Source organism: Nannospalax galili, unplaced genomic scaffold (assembly GCF_000622305.1).
Source record: "Nannospalax galili isolate Female #2095 unplaced genomic scaffold, S.galili_v1.0 scaffold321, whole genome shotgun sequence".
Classification (NCBI taxonomy): Eukaryota; Metazoa; Chordata; class Mammalia; order Rodentia; family Spalacidae; genus Nannospalax; species Nannospalax galili.
This window is the reverse complement of record NW_008345972.1, coordinates 598,402-626,281: the sequence shown is the minus strand read 5'-3', so window position 1 is coordinate 626,281 and position 27,880 is coordinate 598,402. Positions and strand designations below refer to the sequence as shown.

The 27,880-nt window shown below is 47.0% G+C and overlaps 1 protein-coding gene across 5 annotated transcripts in view; it reads right to left on the bottom strand.

The window, feature by feature from the left end:
* Nucleotides 1–27,880, bottom strand: part of Tns3 (tensin 3) — a 257,511-nt gene that overhangs the window by 157,271 nt on the left and 72,360 nt on the right. For 4 of the 5 annotated variants that reach the window (XM_008842184.2, XM_029567904.1, XM_029567903.1 and 1 more), the window contains exon 4: nt 13,465–13,503. The exons of the other annotated variant lie outside the window; for it this stretch is intronic. Coding sequence is in view for 2 of the 4 variants with exons in the window: in XM_029567903.1 (XP_029423763.1) it covers nt 13,465–13,503 (39 nt within the window). In the remaining 2 variants the exon portion in view is untranslated. The remainder of the gene's footprint in view (nt 1–13,464; nt 13,504–27,880) is intronic. 5 annotated transcript variants of the gene reach the window in all.

The following is a 27,880-nucleotide window of genomic DNA, read 5'->3' as shown; positions in this document are numbered from 1 at the left end:
TGAGTGCTGGGTTAAAGGCATGTGCCACAATGCTTGGCCTAGGAATTCCTCTCTCAGCCAAACTTTCACTTCATCCTTTCTTTGGAAACCCCCAAGATACAATCCTGCAAGGAAGAAAGGGTAGCTGGAGGTGGAGCTCTTTGAGTGCATGTGCTGAGGCCCAAGGTTTTGTCCCCGGCACTACAAAAAAAAAGGGGGGGGGGTAGGAATAAGTTTCAATGCTTGATTACTTTTATTTACCAATTTTTTTAGATGAGTTTCTTAGCATCACCCTAAAATAACTAAGGAGTATTACTATAATTTAAGTAATAATACTTTTGCTAAAGTAACAAGGCTAACAGCTGTTTCAACCTGGGCCCAGTCCCACCCTGTCCCTCTGAAGTCCCTGATCCTGCAACCCTGAGCCTGTTCTGTGGGACCGATTTGTTCTTGAAAGATAGCCCACAAACTGCCCCATGTCCAAAAGCCAAAAGAAGATTCAGGTGGAAACAGAGCTCCGAGAAGCAAAGTCTCGGCTACGGTGTACACACACATGTTCTGCTCAAATGGAAAGCACCCGTGAAATTAAACCTTCAGTTACATGACTCTCCTTATTCTTTCGGTATAACTGAACCACCATAAATGGCAGTTTCCAGTAAACACAAAGTATCTTTTCTAGAAGTCTTTGCTAACACTACAGAGGAAGTTCCCAGTGCACCAGGGGACACAATTGTGACAGCAGATGTCATCTGCAAGCTCTTGACTTCCAGAGCACAGCAGCTGAAAGCTGGCCGAAAACACTCAGAGTATTCCCAGCGAGCCCAGGAAACTGATGCCAACACCTGCTTCGCTGAATGGACCTTGTGATCGATCACCAGAGCCCACCAAAACCATGGTCCATGCCCGTGTATGAGTAAAACAAAGGTGGGAAGGCCTCGTGCCAGTGAGGGAGGAGCCTGAAACCAGGCCCCAGCCTTCAGACTGGCCACTGCAGACTCTCCAGTGAACAGATGCAGATCTGTTGGGAGGGTGGCAGCTGGGGCAGGCGATGACATCTTCCTGGACACCCCTCTTGCAGGTAAAGTGCACTCAGATCATTTAAATGCTGTGCTAACAGATGCTCCACTGACTGGGGGTTTATAATATCACCTGGCCACGTGCTAGCAGTCTTCTAATTCAGGGCATTCACAATTAAGTAAGCAAATAAGCATCTGCTTTCCTCTTCAGTGGTTATAGTTCTTTTCTCCAATGACCACACAGAGCCACTAGCTTCAGTGGCCCTCCATATTAACACACACGGCCACTGTTAAAGGAAGGAAAGCCCACTTGGCCGACTTGTCTGGCCCACTGTGGATGACTAGCCACCAGACGTGGCAGCATTCCATTCACTCAAATCCACGTTCTAGTGAGTCCCTCAGAAAGAGGATGGCTGTAGTACTCTGGAGCCTCAGGTCAGTATTTAAGAGGAAGGAACCAGAGGGAAGGGAAAGAGCAAGTCAGAGACAAGGTCCACCATCCTGCCAGCCTCACCTCTCACTTTGTGATTTGGGTCCCAAGATCCAAGGAAAACCATCAACTTCAAACCTACGTACACAGTGAAAGGCCAGGATGGTAGGAACCCAGTACCACATCGCCTCAGGTGTGATCAGGGCCAGCAGCCCAGTGTGGACTTTTAATCATTAGCTAAGCCTCTTTGTTCCCCTTGTGTGTAAACTGACACCACCCAGGGTCAACAAGCTCCCTGCTGTGCCTCACAATCCCTCCACCTGCAGAGGTGCGGACAATAGGAAGAATCAACCAGCTTTCAAATACTGGTAGACAAAAGCAGCCAGCCTGGGTGGGAGGCTTGCATTGTTGAGGGTTTTTCCATCTCCTACTAGGACTAGAGCTGAGACACTGGGAGCTCCAGGCTACAGAAGACAGCACAAGACTGCCAGGAACCTCCTCTCCAGGGCTGCCTTTCCCAGAAATCCAGGAGACTCCCACTCCCTGTTGGAAACAGTCAAAGGCTGGTTGTTATTTTAGGTGTGGGAGGGGATGGTAAAATCAAAGAAAAAGAAGGATCAAAGTTAGCCTGTGGTTGTGGATGGGAAGGGGAGCCACCGACTTCCCAGAGATCTGTGCCTGCTGGGTCACTGTGGCATTGGGGTGGCAGGTCTTCAGGTGCTTTACAGAAGAGCTGAAACTGGGTAGAGCAGACCATGGTAAGCACAGGTCTGGGCAAAGGTTGGCCATCCTAGGGAACCATTGGTGAATACTGGCCTGGCTCTGACTGGCCTGCGAAGAGGGGACCTCAGAGTCCTACCCAATGCCCGTGACAGGTCACAACCAAAAGCTGCTTCTGTTTCCACACACTTCCTGTCAGGCCTCTACAGGGTCTGAAAAGGCATGTACTTGGCCTGTGCACTTAACAGAAGGTCACCAGAGCCTCCCTGACTCGACGCCTACAGTTCCTGGGCAGGCTGTGTCCCTGCTCTGCAGCTGGAGTGGCTTCCTCCCCCGTCCACAGTTGCCTGGGAACAACTAAGCAAAATCACAGTGGCTCCCTGTATGTTGACTTCCTAGGACTGTTAGAATGAGCACCCCTCACAATGAAGTTTAAAACAACGGGCACCTCTTTTCTCTCAGACATGGGGCTGGAATGAGACTGAGGTGTTGTCAGAGCAACATCCCCTCTGAGAGCCGAGGACTGATCCTGCTCGTCCAGCTTCTCATAGTCGCCACGGTCCTCAGGGTTCGGGGTCATATAGACATGCTTCTTCCATGTCAGCCTCCATTGGCACATGCCTTTTTCCATGGCCATCTCTGTGTGTGGATTTAGGCTCTAAATCCTGTGTGTCCATGTCTCCTGAGTTACCAGGTTTGAAATAGGTATGATATTAAAGAAACATCACGTTGAATTGCCACCATACCGTCAAACTTTCCCCGCGGAAGCCAAGATATTCTAAGGAGCGGCACCTGTACAAAGCACCGAGGGAACTGTAATTCCCCAGGAATCTTCTGCTGGGAGAAGGAAAAGACTGAAACCCAGTGCTAGTCCGAGAGGAGGCCTGAATCCCAGAAAGAGATTTCACACAGTACTGACAACTTGTCAGACGACCTTGCAGGAGAGACTGGAGCCCAGACAGTGATGGGTCAGGGACCAGGACTGCTTAGTTATGTATACCTTTCACTCTCTAAATAAACCTAAACCTCATGCCAGGTCAAAGAAGATAGACTTAGGGGTCACTGGATCTCTGTTTTTTCTTCTTCCCACACTGAATAAATCTCCTTTCTCTGCTTTTCACCATTACTTATTTTTAACGGGCTTACTGAGGACCAGTGGCTGAACCTAAGACCAGGCAGAGACTCTAACAAACTCCAGAAACCCCCTGCAGATGTGTCCGCTGGGCCCCAGGAGGACGAGGGAACCAGCTATCTTTTCTTCCCACCAAAAGACCAGGTGTGAATTCAACTCTGAGGGCAAATGTGGACTCACCCCTCTTCACCAGTATGCACACGGCTCCCTTTAAGCTGGGCCCATGTGCAGGCGGATAAAGAATCCATGAAAGCAGAGCTAAGGAGCTGCGTACCTCAGCAGGTAAGAGCACTGGCTGCTCACACAGTCGGCCAGGCTTGGTTCCCAGCATCCACATGGCAATACACAACCACCTGTAACTCCAGTCCCAGGAGATCCAACACCCTCTTTTGACCTTCGAAAGCACCAGGCATGTAAGCAAAACATACATGCAAGCAAAACACGCAAACACAAAATAAAAATAAATATTTGAAAAAAGAAGATGAGCAAGTGAGAAGAGTGCGGGACAGTGGCCTTAAACTTAATGTTGATTAGGACATCCAGTCTTCCCCAAAACTCCAGGATGGAGGGAAGATAGGAAAGGAGGAATTAGGAAGCAAGCGAGGGATGTGTCGGAATGTGTCTCTTGCCCAGGAAGCCAGGCTGCCCTCAAGTGGCTGATGGCACAGCACAGATGCAAACACTCCTGGGGACAATGAGTCCTGTCACCTGAGCTCTGCTGCACAGGTTCTGCTCCTCCCCCCACACTCAATCCCAGCCACCAGCAATCCACACTGGCACTTGCTGGAAGGAGAGAGAACTAGTTGGTGCTGGTGCCCACACCTTAGGGAAGTGGGGAGGCCGAACTGCCAGACAGGACTGGCTGGTAAGAAACAAGCCTGAGGGTCTTCCCCAAGTAAGGAGAGGTGCTCCAACACCTAATGTTGTGCATTAAGTTAATATCACTGTGAAATAATTGAAAGTCAATGTCTATAATTCTTTGATTTTTTTTTTTTAAATAAGTGTGTTTTGCCTCCATGTATTTAAGTACACCAATGCATGCAATGCCCATGGAGGCCAGAAGAGGATGTTGGATCCCCTGAAACTGGAGTTATGGAAGGTTGTTAGCCGCCATGTGAGTGCTGGAAACTGAACTTAGGTTCTCTGTAAGAGCAGCCAGTGCTCTTAAACACTGACCCATCTCTCCAGCCCCTCTAATTGTTTAAGTTCTAGGTCTCACTTTGCTTTTGCTCAAACCAGAGTGGATTTCTCTTGATCCAATGGAATACCTGCACTTTGACTCATTGAGACCCTTGAGCTTTTTCTTTCTGCTTCCTGTAGGTAAGAGAGATCAGAGAGCAAAAGCATCTCCTCTCTGGCCTGGTATAACTAACTTCATTGTGTCCCTGGTCCAGTATGTTTATATGATAATTCACAATAAACACACAGAATCCACCAGGTAGTGGTGAGTGCCAGCATGAATGTACGTGCACACAGGCACACACGCAGGTGGTTTTCAAAACCAGCGATAATTACACAGCAGAGAGCTTACTGTGCTGTTGGGACTTCAGACTCCCTTCACTATGCTTCTGAAGTATACCATGGTGCTGGACACAATCAAGAGCCATCCCACCAAGCTTGGCCATGGAGGACCATGAATTCCTACAAAGGGACCACTGTAGAAAACACCCACACATGCCTGGAGCACAAGGCCACCTGCTCCAAAATCCTAGATATCAGATTTTCGTACCTATTCACCAGACCCCCAATATCCAACAGCTGGAAAACTTGAGTGGTTTTGAAACTCATTGTTGCTAAATTTTCAACAAAATGAAAGGGGCTCATTAATAACTTCATAATCTGAAGCAACTACACACCCATTTGATGAGCATTCTTTTTTGAATATTTGTTATTTTTATTTTATGTGTATGAATGTATTGCCTGAATGTATGTAAGTGCACCACATGCATTCAATGTCCCACAAAGGCCAGAAGAGGGTGTCAGATCCCCTGGAACTGGAGTTGTGAACGGTTGTTAGCCACCACGTGGGTGCTGTGAATTGAACCTGGGTCCTTCGGTAGAACAGGAAGTTCTTAACCACTAAGCCATCTCTCCAGCCCCAAGCATTCTTTCTGAAATAACTCAAGACCTTGGGAAAACTCCATCATGACCAATGATAGAAATATAAAGAGTTATATGTGAGCAGGATTCTAAATAGTCTGTCCCCGTGTTGACTTTGTCCTTCTGTGTGGTTTGATGAGTTTAAGCAAATTTTATTGAACAAGGTGACAACACATATACACACATACACACACCACACATGCACACTGTGCATGCACACACATACTATATATATATATTCACAATAATCCAGGGCATCACTCTTAAAACCTAGCCTGAAAACTTCTAGCTCCAGCCTCTGTGGAATGTCAGAGGCTCATGTCACATTTAACAAATGCAGCTCACTTGCTTCATTTTAATTAAACAAACAAATGCATTCAAAAGCACTTTATATAACTTCTCCTCCCTTCAGCATGAAAAACAGCAAAATCACACCATGAATGAATCACATAAATGAATCACACCACAGCAGCAGCAAGGACTCTGCACCTGCTCCTGACCGGCAGCTGGCAATTTCCTGTCAGCCTCCCACACACAGCCACGCAGAAAGGTAAGGACATGGGCCAGGTCTCCTTCACGATGGCAGCCACTCTCTAAACAGCATGGCACTTCCACAGGGCTGGCTGCACACAGGTTCTGTCCAGGACACCTGCAGCTTGGAGGTGGTCAAAAGTGCCCTCGGGTATATCCTGGGCATGAACCCCAGAATTTCTACTTGAAGGCCATATCCACATCTGAGATTTCAGGGTTCTCTGGTGACTGATACAACCCGCTCCCATGCATGGAGCATAACGGTCAAGATAAGATGAGCAATACACATTTTTCCTTTCAACTTCACTGAAAAGCTGTCAGGTTACTGTTCACAGCGTGACTAGGTCTCCGTGTTGGGATCTGATCCTGTAAACTGGCAACTACTAATGAGAGAAACACATCCACCCATCTGACAGCAGCTCCCGCTTCCCAGGCTTCCAATTTTCTGTCTTCAAAGAGGATCCACCAGATATGAGGTATCGTGTGTCCTCTATGCCCTTGCCCTCAGAAAGCAGAAGACGTCCCTGCAGCTCATCGGACTGGTTTTCCCTGTCCAATGGCAAGACAGCAAGATAACAGAGCAAAGCAAATAGCAAAGCCACAAAACTAAAGGGCTTCATTGTCCTGAACTCCAGGAACAGAGACTCAGATTTGTCCACTCAGCCTGTATGTTCTGTGTGCCATATCACTGCACTCAGTCCTTATGGTGACCCTGTGAGAAAGGGCTCTGTGTGACACAGCCTGGACAGAACAGATTTACCTTCAGTCTTATAAGCACTATTACTTCCTGTGCCTGTGTGGACATGTAAGCACATATGTGTATGTACACACACACACACACACACACACACACAAAGTCTGTGGAACAGCTGAGTCACGGACCCTGACCTGAAAGAACCAGTCACTTCTCATCACTGCGGCTCCTGCGACCTAGAACTGCCCAAAGTGACATAAGCAGACCATAAAGCAACCGACGTCCCTTTATATTTCCAAGGTCTTATCACCCATTCACACACAGGCTGAGGCACTGATTGTCTCTAAAATAATCCTGTGGCTCCTGCTGGAGAGACAGGACATTTGTTCCACAGCTGTGGGCCCAGGACATGTCCCTAATACCTTGGCCAATACCCGCTGTACTTTTCCACATAACCTAAGTTCTCTGCTGGTTCCTGCTTTTTTATCCCCTTTCAGACACAATACATGCCTATTGCTGGGCCTCCTGCCTCAGGCCTGTGATCAGCACTGCTCCAGATGCTAAGGCAAGAGGGTCACAAGTTCAATGCCTGCCTTGGCAACTTAGTGAGACTCTGTTGCAAAATAAAACCTGAAAAAATTTGGGAATGTAGCTCCCTATTAGAGCCTAGGATGTACAAAGCCTTGGACTTAATGCCAAGCATGCACGCGTGTGCACACACACACATACACACACACACACACACACACACACACAGCCAATAACTGTGGTTTCCTTTTCACACTGGCTCTCAGGGACTCAGGCCATTTGCATGCCTCATCAGCAATGCTAACAGTTACAAAGGGAGGTCTGCCTTCCAGTTCCTCAACTACACCAGCTAACACCTTCAGTTCAGGCATTCTCTAGCCTCATATCTCCTTTTTATAAGATACAGCAAACAGCAGCAAACAGAAAGTTCTACTACCAGAACAAAAATAGAAAACCAAGCATCAGAGGTAAACAGTCACAGGATCAAGGCCTCACAGCCATTCCAAAGCTTAAATGTCCCTCAGTCCCAACATGTAGCTACCTTTGTCCCCACAAACAAATAAGCCTTAAAGGTTTACCATCTGGCAGCAGAGGTCCCTCGTCAGTCACTGAACACAGGCTGTCATTCAGTCCATCTAGCAAGGCTCATCACATCCTTCTTCCTGTCCAAGACACTGAATTAGTTATACCAACGAGTTTCAAAACTGTCACTCCCCAAGCTTACACCACTCCAGGAATTCAGGCTGGCCTGGAAGCTCAACAGTGCTGGATGAAACGTTCTTTGCAGGTTCACACCCACTATGTAGAGACAGGCAACACAGGAGCCAGGTGGAGGAAGGGCGGCCAACACAGGATAGTACAGGAGGGCAGCTGCTCTACACCAGGACAGCAGGACAGAGGCACAGGCAGAGGCATTAGGGCTCATCCTAAAAGCAAGCAGGCCACCTGTTCCCCAATCTGGAAGACGGCTGAGTCACTGAACACAAGATCAAGAGTCACCATGACTCTGGAGGGACACCATGTATGTTAGCCCAGGTGGCACTGAGAGGAGGGATGGTGTGATAGAGCTCAGAGGGCACTACACATGACACCATGTATTTGTCGTGTTCATCCATGACCAATGCTTTCCTGGGGAGCCACTGGTTCCAGGATGCCCATCCCATAGAGAGGTTCTGAGAACTCAGGAGACAATCACCAAGCCTGGACTGGAAGCACAGCCACCCTAAGTAACTACTAATTTCCTCTCCACTTCTTCTAACAGAATGTGGGTGGTTTTATTCCAACATATCTCTTGCTTTATAAATAAATGTGTTACACCAAAAACTAGAAACAGCACAGGGACCATCCTGGCAGGAGGGAAGATATTCTAAAAACACTTGTGCCCCTCCCTTTGCCTATCAGACTGTTGAAACAATGGACCCCAAAGAGTTGGAATTCCCGCCAGGAATCTCATGCTGGGAGAAGGTAAAGGCTGGTGCCAGCCAGAGGAGAAAGATGTCTCCCAGGAAGAAATTTCACATAGTTCGGGAAACTAGTCAGACCACTTGCAGTAGAGATTGGCCAATGATGGGCACACCTCGACGCCTTCACCAGGACTGCTCAGGTATGGAAACCTCTTGCCTTCTGTTTAACCCTAAGCCTCATGTCTGTACCCATAAAGATGGACTAGGGGAAAGGGGTGCCGGACTTCTTTGTTCCTCTTACCAATGTGAGCACACTGAATGCATTTTCTTCCTCTGCTTTACCTTCTTGTCTCTGTAATTGGGGTGCCAAGGACAGGTGGCCGAACACAGCCTGAGAGGGATGCCAGGGCCCAGGCTCTCGCTAACAATTCCAGTAACAACACTGTGCTGGATAGTGTCAGCTGTCAACTTGACACACCTGGGAAAGAGGGACCCTCAATTGGGCTGTTGCCGCCATTGGATTGCTCTGTGGCCATGTCTGTGAGACATTTTCTTGATTATTGAGTGACAGACATGGGAGGACCCAGACCAATGTGGGCAGTGCCACCCCTGAGCAGGTGGTCGTGGATTGGATGTGAAAGCAGGCTGAGCAAAGACAAGGGAGCAATGCAGTTAACAGTGCTGCTCCATGGTCTGCACTTCAGTTCCAGCCTCCAGGTTCCTGCCCTGAGCTCCTGTCCTCACCCCCTCGTGATGAACTGTAAGATGTAAGGTGAACTAAACCCTTCCTCCTCAAGTTGGGTGTGGTCATAGTGCTGATCACAGCAATAGAGAAACTAGAACAAGCATCCACGAGAAATGTGTTGCCTCTAGAAACTCAGCTCACGACAAGTTCAGACAAGCACAGAAGCTGTGGTCTGGCAGCAGTGGTCTCTCAGAGTATGGGTGACCTTGGGGAGTTTCTCCACTTTCCTGGGCCACAGGAGTGACCTCACAGGCAAAGCATCTGACACAAAGCAGGTGCTCAGTGAATGGCAACCAGGAAAATCAAAACTGCCCTCGGGTGACCTGGCCAGTCACACAGGTTTGATGACTCTCAGGGTGACATCTGAAAGCATATTTGAGCCAGTTCAACCTCCAAGGTCAATGTTAGAAGGTTCTCGGCTCATGCAGGGCCAGAAGCACAAGGAGCCCCAGACGCTTTCTGTACTGAGAAGCGACACTGCAAATGCAAACCTCCTTCCTGTCAAGCTCCACACAAAGGAGACCGCATCTCCACCACACACACCAGTGAGGGGCGACAGTGACAGAAGTGGTGCTGGCGCAACCACCTCCCTCCAAGGTCAATGTTAGAAGGTTCTCGGCTCATGCAGGGCCAGAAGCACAAGGAGCCCCAGACGCTTTCTGTACTGAGAAGCGACACTGCAAATGCAAACCTCCTTCCTGTCAAGCTCCACACAAAGGAGACCGCATCTCCACCACACACACCAGTGAGGGGCGACAGTGACAGAAGTGGTGCTGGCGCAACCACCTCCACTCCTCCATGCATCCACAAAGCCGGGGGGGGGGGGGGGTATAGTCAGCTAGTGAGTTTGGAAAACACAGTTAAATGTATGTGTCATAACACCCACATCCTCCAGAAACCAGACCACGGTGCAAAGAAACTGTTTTCAAAATAAAGCTCAGCCTGTCAGTATTACTGCAAAATTGAAAATGAATGAAGGCCCAGTCTTGAACTCATAGTCTAAAGTAAATACTTTCATTATTACTGTCACTGTTTACAGTGTTAAAGGCTGTCTGGCCCCAGGGTAGTCACTGGGAGTCCAGGAAATCACTCCTGAATTTGAATTTGTAAGCTCTAAGATGTCTATAAGAGCCTAGCTGGGGCAGTAGGGCCACCCGCCAGACTCCAGTCCAAAGACCAAGGCAGGCTGCGGGAGGGGGGGGGGGGGGGGGGGGGAGTTGGAGATAGACCTTCCCTCCTTCAAGAAGAAAGCCATGCACAGGAGAAAACCTGAAGGAGCCCCGTCTCCGATCCCACAGCACCAGGTAAGGAGGGTGCTGAGAGGGGCAGGGGCACAGCCAAGGACCTGACCAGCACAGTGCTTCAGCTCAAGGCTGTGGTCTCGGTTGAGCTGCCTCTACCCCTCCAAGAATTTGCAGGAGCAAATCAGTGGGATCTGTGTGATGTAGAGAACTGCTGGTCAAAGCAATCTGGAAAAGGTCTGAGTGCTTAATACAAAGTAGACTTGTGTACACGCACACATGCCCACACACTCACACTTAACACACACGGTGCATAACACTTCAGTTAAAAACATACCACACAGTGAGGCATAGTGGCACATGTTTTTAATCCCAGCACTTGGAGGGCAGGGGCAGGCAGATCTCTGTGAGATAGACACCAGCCTGGTCTTCACAGCTAGTTCCAGGCCAGCCAGGGCTACATAATGAGATTCTGTCTCAAAAACAAACAAACAAACAAGCAAACCATATATGACAGTGGTCTCATGATGATGGAACTCAAAACTTCCTACCACATGGTGATGTCACAGGGGCCCTAACCAGTGATTCAATGAGACTCAGTGCTTGTGATAAGGTTAGTGTCCACTGACCTACCAGCCACTCATATAAAGGTATAGCATGTTTGACTGTATAGACTATATATTGTTCACATTGTCCAGCACTGGCTGCTAGCTGGCTAGCTGGTATATGTATGCATTTACTATGCTGCACTTTTTATCATTAGAAGCTATTCTTACTTGCTTTTTAAATTTTTTTTAAAGATTTAACTACTTTTATCTTATGCACATATATGTAAGTGTACCCTTGTATGCAATATCCATGAAGGCCAGAAGAGGGTGTCAGGTTCCCTGGAACTGGAGTTATGGACAGTTGTTAGCTGTCCTGGGGATACTGGGAACTGAACCTGGGTCCTCTGCAAGAGGAGTCAGTGCTCTGAGCCCTCTCTCCAGCCCCTACTTATTTGTTAATGTTCACTATGAAACAGCCTCAGGCAGGTTCTCAGGAGGACCCAGCTACCACAGAACGTGGCAGCTCCACCTGAGTTGCCTCTGAAAACTTTGCTGCAAGAAGGTAACAAGTGGAGGGAGAAAGTAATGACAATGACATCCTCACCCTGGGTAGCCTCGGCTAAGCTGTATGTTTGGATCTTGGTTGTTAATAAAAAAAGTTTGAAACTTTAAAAAATATTAATAATCAGCTATGCTGTTATGGTCTAAAAGTGTAAATACATTCCGTATCAGCACTGAAAAACTGCCTGGCAATGTACCTTTCAGAACATTTCTCCATCATTAGGTAATGCATGCTTATATATGTATATACACACACACACACACACACACACACACACACACACACACTCAAATACAAAAATCACACATAACAGATTAATTAAGATACATACAATTACACAAACCCACAAACTTATATGCATATCAATCATAATAGCCATATATAATACACGTACAAATATGCAAGTTACAAATAGCATACACATACAGCATTTACAAACACAATAGGCATTCATACAAATAGAATAAATGCATGTACAATACACACTTTCATACACATGACAATTACAGATATAATACATCTTTGCACATATATACATCACAATTACATGAATAACATATACACATACAAGACCCTGATTATGAGTTTCACAGGAGTGAAGGTGGGGGAATGGCTGTGCCCCCAGTAGCACTGAAGCCAGCAGGAGCAGCCTGGGTATGAGCCCACACCCTCCCTGAAGGCCTCTGCTCTTGATGTTCTAACATGGTTTTTACAGTTTGTAGATACTCCCATGACCTCAGAGGCATAGAGAAGGAAGAGACTTGAGGATCTCAGAACATTCAGAGAAGGGCAACCACAACAGTCATCCAGCAAATAAGGCATGTGTGTCATGCCAACCCACACATCCCTTTTCTATCATCTGGCTGTCAGCTGGGTTAGGGAGCACCATCATTCTCATGGAGGGCAGAAGGAAACCGAAGCTCAGCAGTGAGGCCAGGGGATCTGAACTTGGCTTCTTCAGGAAGGCAAGGCTGGTGTGCCACCTCTCTACTGAGTCCTCAAAGAACATTCTACCACCCGACAACGCAGAACCCGTCTCATGTCTAGAGACCTCAAGGTTCTGTCCACAAAAACACGAAGACTTAACAAGACAGGCAAAGACCCCGCAAGCCATCAAGAGATTGTATGTGTGAGAAACCCAGGGCTGGAGCATGACCCCATCCAGTTCAGAAACAACAAGCAACACACACAAAGGGCATGGTGGAAGAGGGGGCAGAACACAGCTTTCCCACAATGAGGCTGGGACAGCACTTATTTCCCCCCAGCAGCCACAGGCAGCTTATACTGATCTCCCCAGGGCCACTCCTGACTGGGTAGTAAGGTTTCCTGCCTGCTCTTTCCAGGACTGTACACTGATATCCACAGGCGTTCTCCAAGTTAGAAGTCACTAGAAACAAGGCTTAATCTCTTCACCTCCAATGGATGGGAACCAAGAAAATAGGGGTTTGGGGGGATTCAAAGGCATATCCTTCATAAAGCGGATTGAAATTTACATTCACCTAATAGCAAGTCAAAGAGAAGGTTGTATTGTTATGTTTACTTTCTATCTGATAAAATGTAGCATTTGTCAGAGGTGAGTGTTCACATATCACTGCACCATATGCAAGGCCATCCTGCAACAAGGCATTGTCACTAAAGACAGTTCAGGAAACTCAGAAGGCAAATTTTATTGATCTTAAAGGTAGTTTCTGTGGAAGAGGACAAGGATTCTCTATCTTAATATATAATGGTGCACACCTGCCCTTAGGATGAAAAACGGCCCCCAAAGAGGGCACTGCTTGAAGAGAGCATTCTACTTGACCATACCAAGTCTCAAAAAAATGCAAAGGTCTTACCTGCTCCGGGTGGACTTGCGCACAGCAGGGAATCACCACCTTAAAAGGGAAAGAAGCATAAGCAAGTTCTCAGAAACCAGCACAGAAGCCAAATGGGGCTCCCAAAGGCCAATACTCTGTCTACCGTAGTCCCGGCCACAATACCCAAAGTCAACAGAATCCACATTCTGTTAACATTTGAGAAGTTCAGGCACTTTTTGAGAATTTCAGAAAAAAATACGGTGAACACAATCCCCACCACCCAAAAAACTGCACATCATACAGGCAGAAGTTCACCCTAAATTTCAAACAATGAATGAATTCCCAGGATATGTCAGACATTTCTGTGCCAGCCAAGTCCTTTCTCACTAGGGAGCACAGGGAGCAGGTCCAGAGAAGGTGTAGAGCTGTACAGGGTGGTCTTCAAGTGCCCACACTCTTCGCATTCACACGCAGGGACGTGTCTCCTCTGCACAATGGGCTGCCTTCTCTGGGACTACTTATGCACGTGAAACTGAAAACAGGGTCTGAATGTGGTTATTTCATTCAGCACATTAGACAGTGGAAAGGAGTTTCCTTTGGCTCTCCACAGTCAGCTCATGAAGAGACACTCAAAGAGAGACAGGCAAACCTCAGCTAAACCCCAAGCAGGAGAGGCAGTTGATGGCATTAAGAATGACTGACCCTCCAGAGATAAAGGGCTTTTCTTCAGTGCTCATCAGAGACAGGATCTCTGCTCCAACATTTACTGGGACTCATTTTCCTCATTTGAAAACTACAGGCAATAACAGTACCTTCCTTGTAAGGTAACTGAAAATTAAAAGACAGTGTTTGAAGAGCTCAGAAAAGTGCTGACGCAGAGCAGAGCGCCGACTCCCTGAGTTATAAGGTTCTCCTGAATGGGCCGAGGCATCGCATCTTGCTTTTCTGGGAAGCTGACCAGAATCTTGGTACCTGCATGACTCCCTTTCAACTTTCTCCTTCCTCTTCCTCTTCAGACCCCTGGCTCACCTTCATTCTCAAAGAGTTTTCTAAAATTGTGGACTAGAAGGAGACAGTCAAGGGATCTGACTAGCCACTGTGTTTTGTAATTTGGGGTAGTAGGCAGCCTATGACCTTGGTTCCTCATATAACCACTATTTATGGCTCTTTATCTTACTCAGTAAGTTCCTCAAGGAATACGGGACACATGGCAACTCATTTGTCTGGGACACGTCATTACTCCACTAGAATTCTGACTCACACTCTTGACAGGGGCACCCATCCCCCCTCCCAACTGCATCCTCATCTCTTCTGCACACACACCGCAGCTGGCAAACAGGAACACATATTTTGAATGTGTGTTCTCAGGTCCCCATCTACACATTTGATGGATGGATGGGGGAAGAAGCCCATAACTAAATGGAGAGTGAAAACTAACACAAGGCCTTGGAAACACAGGGAGCTGCCGATAGAACCTTACAGGACGGTGATGGCACTGGACAAGAGGAACCCATGGCTACTAGGGAACTATGGTTCACTCCACTCCAGCAAGCCTCCACTCAAGGCACACAGGCATCCTGGTGCCTTGTGTCATGAGACATGCTATGAGGAATCAGAATCTGTGCCTTTAAGAAGTCACCTGTATTCCATGCCAGAGAATGTTATTATTCATTAGTAAACAGAAATGGGCTACCAGGACAGAAGGACACAGAGGAACATCAAATGCATATTATTAAGCTGAAGTGGCCACTCTCAAGAGGTTACCTGCTCCTTGATTCCAACTATGCCATTCTGGAAAATGCAAAATTATGAAAACGGGGCTGGAGTGATGGCTCAGCAGTTAAGAGCACTGGCCGCTCTTGCAGAGGACCTAGATTTGATTCCCAAATCCTGCATGGCAGCTAACAACCATCCCTAACTCTAGTTCTAGGGGATCCTATGCCCTCTTCTGACCTCTATGGGCACTGCAGGACACGGGTGCACTTACATACATGTAAGGCAATACTTGCACACATAAAATAAAAGTAATAAATAAATTTTTAAAACTATGAAAACAGTACAAATGTAAGCGATTGCCAAGAACTGAGGGAAGAGGGAGGTAAACAGGAATAAACAAACAATTATTAGGGCAGTGAAACTATTTGTATGATATGATCACAGTAAGGGTATGCCATGAACAACTGTCCAACCCCACAGAACAAACAACACCCCAATGAACTCCATGTAAACTACAGGTTTATAGGCTTTAGTGAACAATGTATCCATGTTGGCTCATGAGTATTACACACTGTCCAAGATGTTTACATACACAGACTGTGCTTAATTTTTCTATAAATTCTAAAACTGCCCTAAAACATAAAAGCTGTTCATATTTTCAAGTCGTTGACCAGAAGAATGTATTCTAAGAACAAAAATTTATATGTAATATCAGAAACTTGAGTTTAAAAACAACAACCAGTAAGGAATTTGATGCAGAAGTCAGTATATTCTGTAACCCATATCCCCCTATAACCAGGTAGCGTACAGTAGCACTTCCCACTAGTGTGGCCTAGGGGACATAAGCAAGCCCCTGTAAGCAAGGCTGCCACAGGCCATCTCCAATCAAATGAACACATTAAGATGTGTTTCTTCAGTGTGGCTGAGAGCACATGCCAGGTCAGGGCTACTACCTGAATGAGGACAGCCACCCACAGTCAGAACCATGGGTGGAGGCTGCCTGCTCTAGGATGCTTGTGTGTTCTTGGTGAATGCCAGTCTGCTCAGCCTAAGAAACATGGGCAGACTGAGCAGCCTTGTGACCAGGCTTCTTGTCTACCTTTGCTGGGCTCTTTGGTGCCACCTGCCATCCTTCAACTGTCCAGAAAGACAGAAGGGCACAGCTTCTCTGCACAAAGCTGTATTCTAGTCACTGTAGCCCACTGAAGCTCATGGCCAGGTCCGGCCCCTTGCCCCTGTGACCCACACACCCATCTGCTCATCTTCCCCATTGCACTGGGGAGTGGCGCTTCCTGAGGATGGAGAGCCCAATGACCAGCAAGGAAGGGCAGTAGTCCAGGTGACAGAGCTAGGATTGCTGTCCAGGATCCAGATCAGGACAGCACAGCATCACCTTCTTGCTTCCTCATCTTCAATTCTAGGGCTGGTCAAATACTCTGGCCCTCTCACCTTTTCAGGCAACTAAAGGAAACACTGTGGGTTTAGGTCATCTCCAGATTGGTCTGACCTTCCTCACACGAAAGACCATTAAATTCTCAGGATGCCCAACCCAGACAACAAATTAGCCTGAAAAGTGAGCAGCAGACACAAGCACTGAAGACTGGGACAAGGGCCCAGTGCCAACCCATCCACAGGTATGGTCCTGCAGGTGTTCACGCCTAGGAATCACTGAGCTGAGCTGGCCCACAGCTATATGGCTCCATGGGTGTGCACCTCCCACGCAGGGCACAAGCACCATAGTGCTGAGCAAGCTGAAAGACAGTGGAGACTACAGGATAGCAGGCTGAGGTCTAGGCATCAGGACACACCCTGGGGAAGCCACAGCATGTGCAGGCTTAAGGGTTTAAGTCAGTCTCATAAACATCTACCCAAGGCCAAGTGCTGTGTACAGGTTTTCGCCCTGAACCCTCACAACCCAGAGAGCCAGCACATTTCTGTCCTGTGCATGAGAACTTGAGTCTCAGAGAACTGCCACAGACTGATCCTCATAGCAACAAAGGACACGAGCTGGATCCCAAGTGCCTTGTCCTACTGGTGGAGCTCTCATAGGAGTCACAGTGACAAAAGATGACAGTAGAGGGTCAGGCCTGGAAGCTACAGAAAATCGCAGCAGAGTTGTGGGCCATGAGCCATGTCTCAGAACCGATGGCCTTCTCTTGACCCCACCCAGGGCCCCACTGAGAAACTCGCATGCAAGCCACCTTTATGGCCTTTCCTTGGCTCTGTCTGTGGCCTAATCTGTGGTTACCAAGGACGACCACAAACAAACAAGGTTGTGCCCAACCCACACCTGACTGTGTGGGCGCCTGGAGCCCGGTGGCGTCGATAACCTTGTCTCCAAGCCAGCAGGTCAACAGGCGGAAGCAGGAGGGGCTGAAGGCCTTCCACTCAGACTGACTGTGTCCCAGGAGTGTGAGTGGGTGAGTGTGAGAATGGCAGTGTGCATATTTAAAGTGCAGGGACTCGGGGGGGGGGGAGGGTGGCTCTATGATTCAAAGAAGTCCCTGATACCATAAGAAATTGACATTTTTTTTTGAAACAAAAAAATATAGGGTGGCGTGAATTGGTCGTGTACAGTGTGTGTGAGAACGAGCTTTAGAGTGCTATGGGTTCTAAAAAAAAAAAGCCAAACAAACAAGCAAATCAGAAAAGGCAGGATGTGGTGGCTCACGCCTTTAATCTCCACACTTGGGAGATAGAGGTAGGCAGATCTCTGTGAGATGGAGGCCAGCCTGGTCTACATAGCAAGTTCCAGAGCTACACAGAGAGACCCTGTCTCAAAAACAAAAACACAACAAAAGAAGAGCGCATGCTGTAAGCTCTGGTGTATGTGGGAGTAGCTGAGTGTGCATGTGGGTATGTACATGTGTGCCTTATGGAAATATGCAAGTTTGTGTTTCTTGTATGTGATACCTATATGTCTGAGTGTGTGTATCTGTGAGTGTGCCCATGTGTCCTTCTAAGAGTGTGCCCACACAGCCCTGCAGTCCCAAACCCAAGGCAAAAGGCAGAGCTTTGGCCAAGAAGTGAGCCCCACCTTAGAAAACAAAAGCTTCACTCATAGCTGCTGTCCCTGCTAGCTTGCCTTGGTCCACAGGGGCCTTCGGTGCTAGACGAGGCCCAGGTCTACTCTGACTCCTTTTCAGGTTATCAGAGTCCCAGGAAAGAGAAAGGACAATCCAGCTCAACAGACATTGTTTTCCTTCCCACACACAGTTAAACTATGAAGGTGGGCCAGGTGGCACTTGCTTTAATCCCAGCACTCGGGAGGCAGAAGGAGGCAGATCTCTGTGTTAGAAGCCAGCCTGGTCTATACAGCCAGTTCCAAGCCAGCCAGGGCTGCATGGTGAGACCCTATCTCAAAAAACCCAAACCAAAACAAACAAAAACCCAAGAGCTCAACTTTTATTGTTATTGTTTCCTATTAAATTTCACTTTGACCAAGCTTGCCATGCCCAGTGATGTTTCAGGGGCTAGACACTTAGGGGTTAAGAGCACTTGGTTGCTCTTATAGAGGACCCAGGTTTGGTTCCCATCACCCACAGAGTGGCTGACAACCATCCATAACTTTATTTCCAGGGGATCTGACACCATCTCCTAGCAACTGTGGGCATTGCACAACATGGGTGCACTTACAACACGCAGGCAAAGCACACATACACATTAAAAAAAAAAAAAAAGTGATGTTTTCTACCAATTTCTTTATTTTAAAAATGTATGGTAGTAACCATTATATACTAAAATATAAAGAAAATAAAGGTAAATTAGTGTCCACCCTTTCATTAATCATCAAAAGTTCCAATCCTGTCGGGTCCCTTGCATGAGCTTTCTAGACCCCCACAGAAGTCAAGAGACTTCCCGCCTGTTCCCACACGTTCAGCACTACAATGGAAACCTGGGGCAGTTGCTCTCGCCACTGGCCCCTTTTCCTGCTTGTTCTCCAGCTAATTCTGTCAAGGGGAACTCTCTCAAGCTGGCATCAAGCAGGCATGGGCAGAACTCTGGAAGGGTGAATCAGGCACCAGCAGCAACATCCATCCTTCAAAGGCGTTCAGTAAGTGACAATGGCTGAGGACATGGCTCGGCAAGACAGTGCTCAACATAGGCCACAAATGCATCCATAAATAAACGCACATAGCTCCCAACAGATCCATCAACCACCTTCCAGATGCCAAACAATGGGCTTGGCCCTCTGGTGCACAAGTTCTATCATTACACAAAAATCACTCTGATAGGAATAACAGACTTGCAGTGTAAGCTACACATAACTGGAAGCCAAGTTACTTCAGCTTTATCTTTATAAAGAAACTTCACCACAAAGCCAGGATGGTGACACTTTTCTACCGCCAGCAGGAGAGTAGGCAAAGATGTCACAGACTCCCAGACTTGGGTGGCCACTGGGACCCACAATGCAATGAGGGTAAGGTCATCTCTCACCTCTACTCAGAGCAGAACCTGGGAGGAGGGAGGGCAGAGAATTTTTCCAAGGGGCACGTTTACAACTCTACAGCTTTTACAACTTATATTAGGTATCATTCATTGACCAATAAACCAACAAGAGATTTATATTTGCCCACTATATTAGCCTGAAAACAGGTAAGTTGCTCAACTGTTTTTATGACCGTGATTATCGTTTATTATAAACGGAGGAAGTGAATAGAGGAAAGTTTCCCATCTCCGGACACCGTCACTTGGAGAGAGGGACACTCTGCTAGACTACACTAGACAGCTGAGGCCACAATGAAGGGCCGCAGACAGGAGGCTTAAACAAAAGGACTTTTTGTTTACTCGATCCTGGAAGGCAACCCACAAAGGTGAAGCTGTCTGTCGGGTTGGTTTCATTCTCCTAGGCTCCTGAAGGGTGTCCTGTTATCCTGGTGTGGTCATCCCCCCTCTACCTGTGTTGTAATCTCTTCCTAGAACGCCAGTCACATGAGATTGGTACTACTCTAGTTACTTTACTTTAACTTCACCTCTTAAAAGGCTCTGCCTACAAATACAGTCATGTCCTATGGTCCAAAGGGTCAAACTTTAGCCTATGAACTTGAGGGAATACAATTCAGCCTAACAGTGATCAAAGATTTTAAAGAACCAAAACATTCTCAGAACACTAGTGGGGGCTGGACCCCCAGGCGGGCAACAAGTTTTCTCATTCAAGGCTGTGAAATACTCCGGCCTGGGAATTCCTCCAGGGTCTGAGGGCCAAATACCCCAGTGCAGGGTTCAGACTCTGCTAGGAGCCTGCAGACCACAAGGGACCCACAGGGCAAGGGCATGAAATGCAGACTATAGAGATTTTATTAACCTTCAAGAGCCCTCCCTACCATTGCTTCTGGGCCCTCTTCGCCAGGCATGACCCTGGAATCCCTAATTAGGCTCACATTCCTCAGGAAGCCTTGTTATCCACTAAGTGGCAAAGCCCAACTTCGCCTGTCTAATCCCCATGGGAACAAGGCCACAGGGCAGACGTAATTAAACTCAGGCTGCCTGTCACAGACCAGGCATCAACAATGAAAATAAAAAGGAGAAATTACTGGAATCACGGCTTTATATTTCCCTTAAGGTTAGCGGCTAGTGAAGATCATGACTCCAGTACAGTATCAAAAGACCAAGCATTCTCAGCTCTGGACTCTGCTGGCCTCACTTCAGCTCTAAGGCTGCAGTATCCCTCTCTCTAACTCTGTGATTCTAATCATTTTGGAGGAAGGAGCTGTAGTAGGGCAGCCTGAGTCTTCTTTGGCTTCAGGCAAATGACACAGGGTTTGTAAAGGAATATAACACAATTAAAAGCCCTGTTCATTATGTTCCCGGAATTGGCTCCAGATCAGAAGTTGAATGTGAATCTATTGTTACAACTGGGTCCTAGGAATTCTCAAAGTGGCTGACAGGTGCCCCCTCAGGACACTCTGCACACACTGGACTCCAGATTTAGTAAGAACCACAGGACAGGACCACTTGCTCAGTGACTGGCACATGAGCCTGTGGCAGGTCTCTGAAAAACCAGGGCCAGGCAGGAGGGCCAACGCCTGCATGCTGGGCTCTCTAAGCAAACAGCAGTGAAGGCCTAGATCCCTCATCAGGCAAGACTACAGCCCTGCCTATAAACTCTTAGGCCAACACTTACCAGATTCCTTTGTCTTATCTCCTAAAAAGAAAAACAAAGATTATATGACAATGGGTGAAATGCTAATGGCCTTCTAGAGAACCAGGAGAAAAGCTCATAAATCTAAATGCGTCACAGAAAGATTAGTCCTTTTAATGTCATTGTTTGTGACCACTTAAAATGCCAAGGATCAAGATGTAATCGCATCAAAATTATTAGACCCATTTCCATCAGGAAAATCCAGGTCTCGGGCCTACTGCCACACTTCCCAGCTGCCTCCTCATCAGCCTACCAATATGTCACCAGCCCACATATTGGTAATATACATTTTAATTGATTAGAAAAGATTACTGGTTACCTCTGCAATAACAGCCTTGCCCCCACTATGAACTCAGTTGAATTCAGTTTGTGTTTCAGAGATGCTGGCATCAAACAGGGTCTCTGAAAAGCAAGTTGGCCACTCCCCATTAAGAGGTAGTCTATGGGACTGGAGAGATGACTCAGTTGTTAAAGACAACTTGCTACAGAGGACCAGAGTTCAGTTCCCAGCATTCACATGGTGGCTCACAGCCAGCAGAGGATCTGACCCCCTTTGTGGGCACTTCAAGCACATGTTGCACATACGTATCACATACAAAAAAATAAATACATGAATCTTTAGAAAGAAACGAAGAAAGAGAAGGGAGGATAAAGGAACGGAGGGAGGGAGGAAGGGACAGTAGGAGGAAGAGAGAGAGAGAGTAAGGAGAGCCTGTTCCTTCCCTTGAATCTGGGCTTGTCCTGGGTTTTGCCCTGTGACCTGTTGTAACTTATGAATTAAGGTAGAACTCTCCTTTTCTTCTTCCTTTTTCCTTCTCCTCCTCCTTCCTCCTCCTTCTTCCTCATTCTTCTCTTGGGGGTGGGGAGTAAACGCCCTCTGTAGTCCAAGCTAGTCTCAAATGCACAGTAATCTTCCCATCTCAGCCTCCTGAGGGTTGGGAAGACAGCTGTATGCCACTGTGCCCAGCTTAAATATGGTAGAATTCTGTAAGCTGAGCCTTAGGGGGCTGCAGCTCTGCTTCGGCCTGCTCACCCTATCCCCAACATTAAGGCTCCACAGGTATAACCAGCTGCCCTGATCAAGGGAAGTCAAAGCCTCCAGGTAGACAGGCCTCTGAGGGAGGAGAGTGGGACACTGAGACATCCGGTAGCACCCCCCCACCCCCAGTACTGGATTTGGTTTTTTTCTTTGAGACAGGGTCTCACTGCGGCCAGTTGGTCTGGAACTCACTATATAGCACAGGCTGGCCTCAATCTCACAGAGATCCACCTGCCTCTGCCTCCTGAGTGCTGGAACTAAAGGCATGCATCATCATGACCAGCTATACCCAGTCTCTTATAAACCACTAAAAAAGGGCATGAGCTTGTCCCGGACCTTCTAGCCAGCCCTGCATCCCCCACTCATCTTCCCATCTGGCACTTCTTCTCGCCCTGTGGCAGGCTGATCCATGTATATCTCCTTTCTTTCAACACCTGTAAAGATTTTAATTTGAGGCTGACCTGGCCTGGTGGAGCACTCCTTTAATCCCAGCACTGGGAGGCAGAGGCAGGCAGATCCCTGTGAGACTGAGGCCAGCCTGGGATGGTCTACATAGTGACTCCCAGACCAGCTGGGGTCACATAGTGAGACCCTGTCTCCAAAACAAAGCAAAACAAAACAAAATGATGATGATGGTGATGATGATGATGGTGGTGGTGATGATGATGGTGATGATGATGGGTAATATAGCAATTTCCTAAATCCATCCTCCCCCCTCTAAAACAGCATCTCTGTTGACAGATACAGGGATATAGACATGCTACCTCTGGCCTCCCACAAGTGCAGCTGTTACCCCTCACCAGACACAGCAGACATAAACACTGTGATCAGGGAGAGCCAGTGCTGAGGGAATCAAGAATGAACTACCCAAATTTCAGAACAAAGGGCATGTATGCTTTACATGAGATGCAGCAGAAATGTCCTGACCCCCAACCTGTGACTTTTCTACACTCTCCTCATCACAAAGAAAAGCTCCAGAGAAGAAAAGACTTTGAGCTAAAGTACTTTTTCCAAAGGCTTTGTAAGTAGTAAGTGGTATGTGCAGCAACCATAAGACAATGTGTATACTTCCCACCACACTGGCTTCAGGCTCCGAACTGGTGATTTCTTGTCACCGGGCTCCCCACCAGGAGAGGGCCTTGCCATGAGTGGGGCTGAGGGCCAGTCAATCAGCAGTTCATGTGAGCTAATGTTGCCTCCATCCTTCCCCAGCAGCCACGCAGGACCTGAGGTTTCCATTTAAAACCAGCAACACACTCATGTGGTCAAGTCGCGATTTCCTCTAATAGTTTGCTAAAGGTGATACAGAGAAGCTGCTCGTCACTACAGAGGATCTCACAGACAAAAGGCCCTTCCACAGCAAAGGGGATACCTTGTAGCCAGGGAGCTGCACACACGAATAAGCCCATCACTTCACTGAAGTCTTCTTGGGTCTCAACCTGCTCTTGTTCATTCCTTCATTCACACACACACACACACACACACACATACTCTCATCATCCACAATTCACAGTACTTCAGGACAGGAGACTCAAAAATGAGAAAAAATAACTGAGAATGTAGCTCATTTGGCAAGAGTGCTTGCCTATCATGCTCGAGGTTCCAGGTTCAATTCCCAGCACTATATAAATGGGTATAGTGGTACATTCTTATAATCCCAGCACTTGGGAGGCAGGAGGACCAGAAGATCATGATCAGCAACGTAGAGTTTGAGGCTAGCCTGAGATACAAGAAAACTTGTCTCTAAAAAAAAACAAAACAAAAGTTAACTATTGCCAGGTGGTATGGTGGCACACGCCTTTAATCCCAGCACTCAAAGGCAGAGGAAGGAGGATCTCTGTGGGATCAAGGCCAGCCTGGTCTACATAGTGAGTTCCAGGCTGGCTGGGGCTACAGGAAGACCTTGTATCAAAAATAAATAAATAAATAAATAAATAGGAGAAAGAAGTTATAGTTGTTTTCAGGAATTCAAAGTAAAACATCTTACTAAAGGAAATTTTTCTTAAAGATATTTTGGAGCCTGGAGAGATGGCTCAACGGTTAAGAACACTGAATGTTCTTGCAGAAGACCCAAGTTCGAATCCCAGCACCCACATGGCAGCTAAAAACCATCCGTAACTCCAGTTCCAGGGGTTCCATTGCTCTCTTCTGACCTCTGTGGGCACTGCATGACACGGGTGCACTTACATACATGCAGGCAATACCCACATACACATCAAAATTAAAATAATAAATAAAAAAAAATTTTAAAAAGACATCTTGCCTGAAATGTCTAAGGATATTATAATGCAAAATATAAACAGTAAATACATAAATAATCATAATGGCTCAGCAGTTAAGAATGCATACTGCTCTTCCAAAGGACCCAAGTTCAGTTTTCAGCATTCGTGTTGGGCAGATAAAAAATGGTGCCTGTAACTCTAGCTCCAGGGAATCAACACCCTCTTCTGGCCTCCATAGGTACCTGCATTCAAGTACACATATCTAGACACAGACACACAGAAGTATACCTAATTAAAAATAGAATAAATCCTTTTAGGGGGAGGTCTTCCTTTTTTCTTTGGTCTTTTTATTTTATTTTTTTATTTTTTAGAAGAAGCATTTCATTATAGCTTTAAGATACTCAATAACAATTTCCAGAGCAAAGATACATCTCTTTCAAAGGTGGCTCTAAAATTTTTAGTTTCACAGTTGAATTAATACAGTTACACAATATTGAACTCAGTATAAACCCTGTAAGACATAAAATTGAATGAGTTTTTAACCTTTAAAAAAAATCCCCATTTCGTTTTAAAATATACTGTTTCTTACAGAAAGACTTATTGTTTTTGCTAACAACACTTAGATGTTGGCATATGCCTCTAATCTGTATGTATCTGATTATTACTAGTCATGGTCCGTTGCACTTGGCTCCTTGGAACCTGTTATGGATATAAAGTCATGGGGTAGATTTCAGTGGTAATGTTTACCACCTCTACTACTTAACATGACATAAATTTTTATGCTTCCTCCTCAAATATAACTCATTTTTTAAATTTGTTAATTTTGGGGGGGTCTTTTCAAGACAGGGTCACCATGTAGCACCACCTGGCCTAGAATTTGCTATGTACACCAGGCTGGCCTTGATCTCACGGAGATTCACCTACCTCCTGAATGTACCACTATACCTAGCCAATAAAATAAATCTCTAAAAATTAAAATTTTTTATGGCCAACTAGATAACTCTTAATTCCATATAAACATAACCTGCAAAAATCAACAATACACCATGTGACGTTGGTCATCATCCACCAGTGGCCACACAATCTTGTGAATGTCATCACTTTATACCTAGAATAAAATACCATAAACCCTGTTTCTGTTCCATCTGGTCAGTACTCCGGGCCCAACATGTCCCCCTTTTAAAATACCCAGTAGGGATTGAAGATGTAGCTCGGTGTTGGCCTAGCAGGCTCTGGGTTCAATCCTCAGCACTGCAAAATCAACAACAAACAACACACCCATCACAGCTCTTCTCTTGGCCCTGGGGTCACTGAAACATCATTCAAGGTCAAGCCATCCACAGGGACTCCTGAGGGCCAGTAAAATAGCCTCAAGTGCTTTTTAAAGGCCAAAAAACCCAACCTCCAAAAAGACAAAAGGTTTGAGATAGAGTCTGTAATTGGTATTTCTGATTCTACCCTACTGTCCATCACTCTATTCATTCCTCTCCTCTACCCTCCCCACTGTGCAACAAGCATTTATTATTCCTAAGACCCTCTGGGCAAGGGAGGGAAGGTTCCATCTACTGCTGGTTCAGAAGGTCCTGGGGAATTCTCAGTTAAGTGACACTCAGACGCACAGTGCAAAAGGCAAGAGTCAAGCCTAGGATCACACGCACATGAGCTCTGCCAGCTGCTCTGGGAGGCTGGGAGCTCTTGAGTCATTTCTGTACTCGAGGGAACATGGAGGTGGGCGCTTCTCGAGTCCCTGCCTAAAAGTGATAGCTTTACAGAAGCGGGAGAACTTTTGGCAAAACAGAAACTTAACTTCATAGGTTAAAACTCTGAGCTGGTGACTGGCTTGCACTGTTATTCATTTGGGCCCTACTGCTAAAAATGTAACCGAAAGAGGAGGAAATGGTTTTTCTCTTTTTTTTCCTTTTTTTTTTAAACCAGGAGACCTGGCTCCAGAAGTGGCTGGAGCAGAGTCCAGCAATAGCTGGACTACAACCTCCACATAGAATATGCCCTGTCTCAGGGGAGGTGCCTCCAAGCACACACCAGTCACTCAGGACCCAACAAGCTGGCTGTCCACAGATGCACCTTAACAGCGCCTAGCCCTCAAAGGGAGAGATGCTGCCAGGTGGTAAAGTGAGGTATCTGAAAGTGTAATGGGGATGGGGCCTTGGCCCTCACCCAGAAGAGCCTATAAAACCCTTGGGCCCACTGAGGTGTCCTACTCAGACAGAACAGAGAAGTCCTGGTAGGGGAGGAGGAGGCTTAGAACATCTCTCCCAACCTGGCCTCTAGGCTCTGGAAGATATGAAGAAGAGCCTATATGGTACTGGGGGTCTCTACTAAGAGATGGGGCCATGCCCTCTGGCTGGAGCAGGGGTATACGACCAGGACTCTCAAGACATCCCTGAGATGTACTTCTTTGGGGACCGCACAGCTGGACTCCATAGTGTTTCTAATATGTAAGGAAAACAGCACCATGGTTGCCTCCTATCTGTGCCCAGCTGAGGGAAGAGGCAGGGGAAATCCTCTCACTAGAGGTGAAGTAGAATACAGGTGACTATATCACAAGTGGGCTCCTGGGAAGAGAAGAAACCGAAGGTGTCATCTGGCTGGGAGAAGCCACAGGCTTATAAGCTTGGAGAGGCAAGATGAGCAGGAGCCAGGGAGGCATTCCTAATGGGTCCTTAGTTAAAAAAAAAACAAAAAAACAGGGGGCTGGTGAAATGGGTCAGCGCTTAAGAGCACTTAATGCTCTTCCAGAGGACCAGGTTCAGTTCCCAGCACCCACATGGCAGTTAATAACTGTCCATAGCTCCAGTTCCAGGGAATCTGACACCTTCTGGTCTCCACTGGCACCAGGTGTGTACGTGGTGCACTTACATGCATGCAGGCAAAACACTCATATACATAAAATACAAACAAAATCTTCAAAACAAAATGTGAGGCAGCAAGAAGAGAGTATCAGAAAAAAGAAATTGGTGAATGGGGTGTCATCTCACATGGGAAATGAAAGGAATCTTCCATAAAGAAGATAGACACTCCCACAGAGAGGATCCAAGGCCAGTGCCAGCAGGAAGACACTGGGGAGGGTGTGTAACAGAAGACACTGTTCTTGTGACCTATAGCAGGGTGGGGGTGGGGCGCAGAGGGTAATGCGGCTGTGAGAAATTCCCAAGTTGGTAATACACGCTGTAGCTGACGATGCGGCAGGTGTACTTTACGGAAGCCAGAAGGGCTGCCAGTCAGCCTTCTATGCCCACAACAAGCTATGAGCCTTCACCATACAACCCCAGTCAGGCCTCCAGAGAGAAGCCTGAGTTGCTAGGGATCACACAGGGA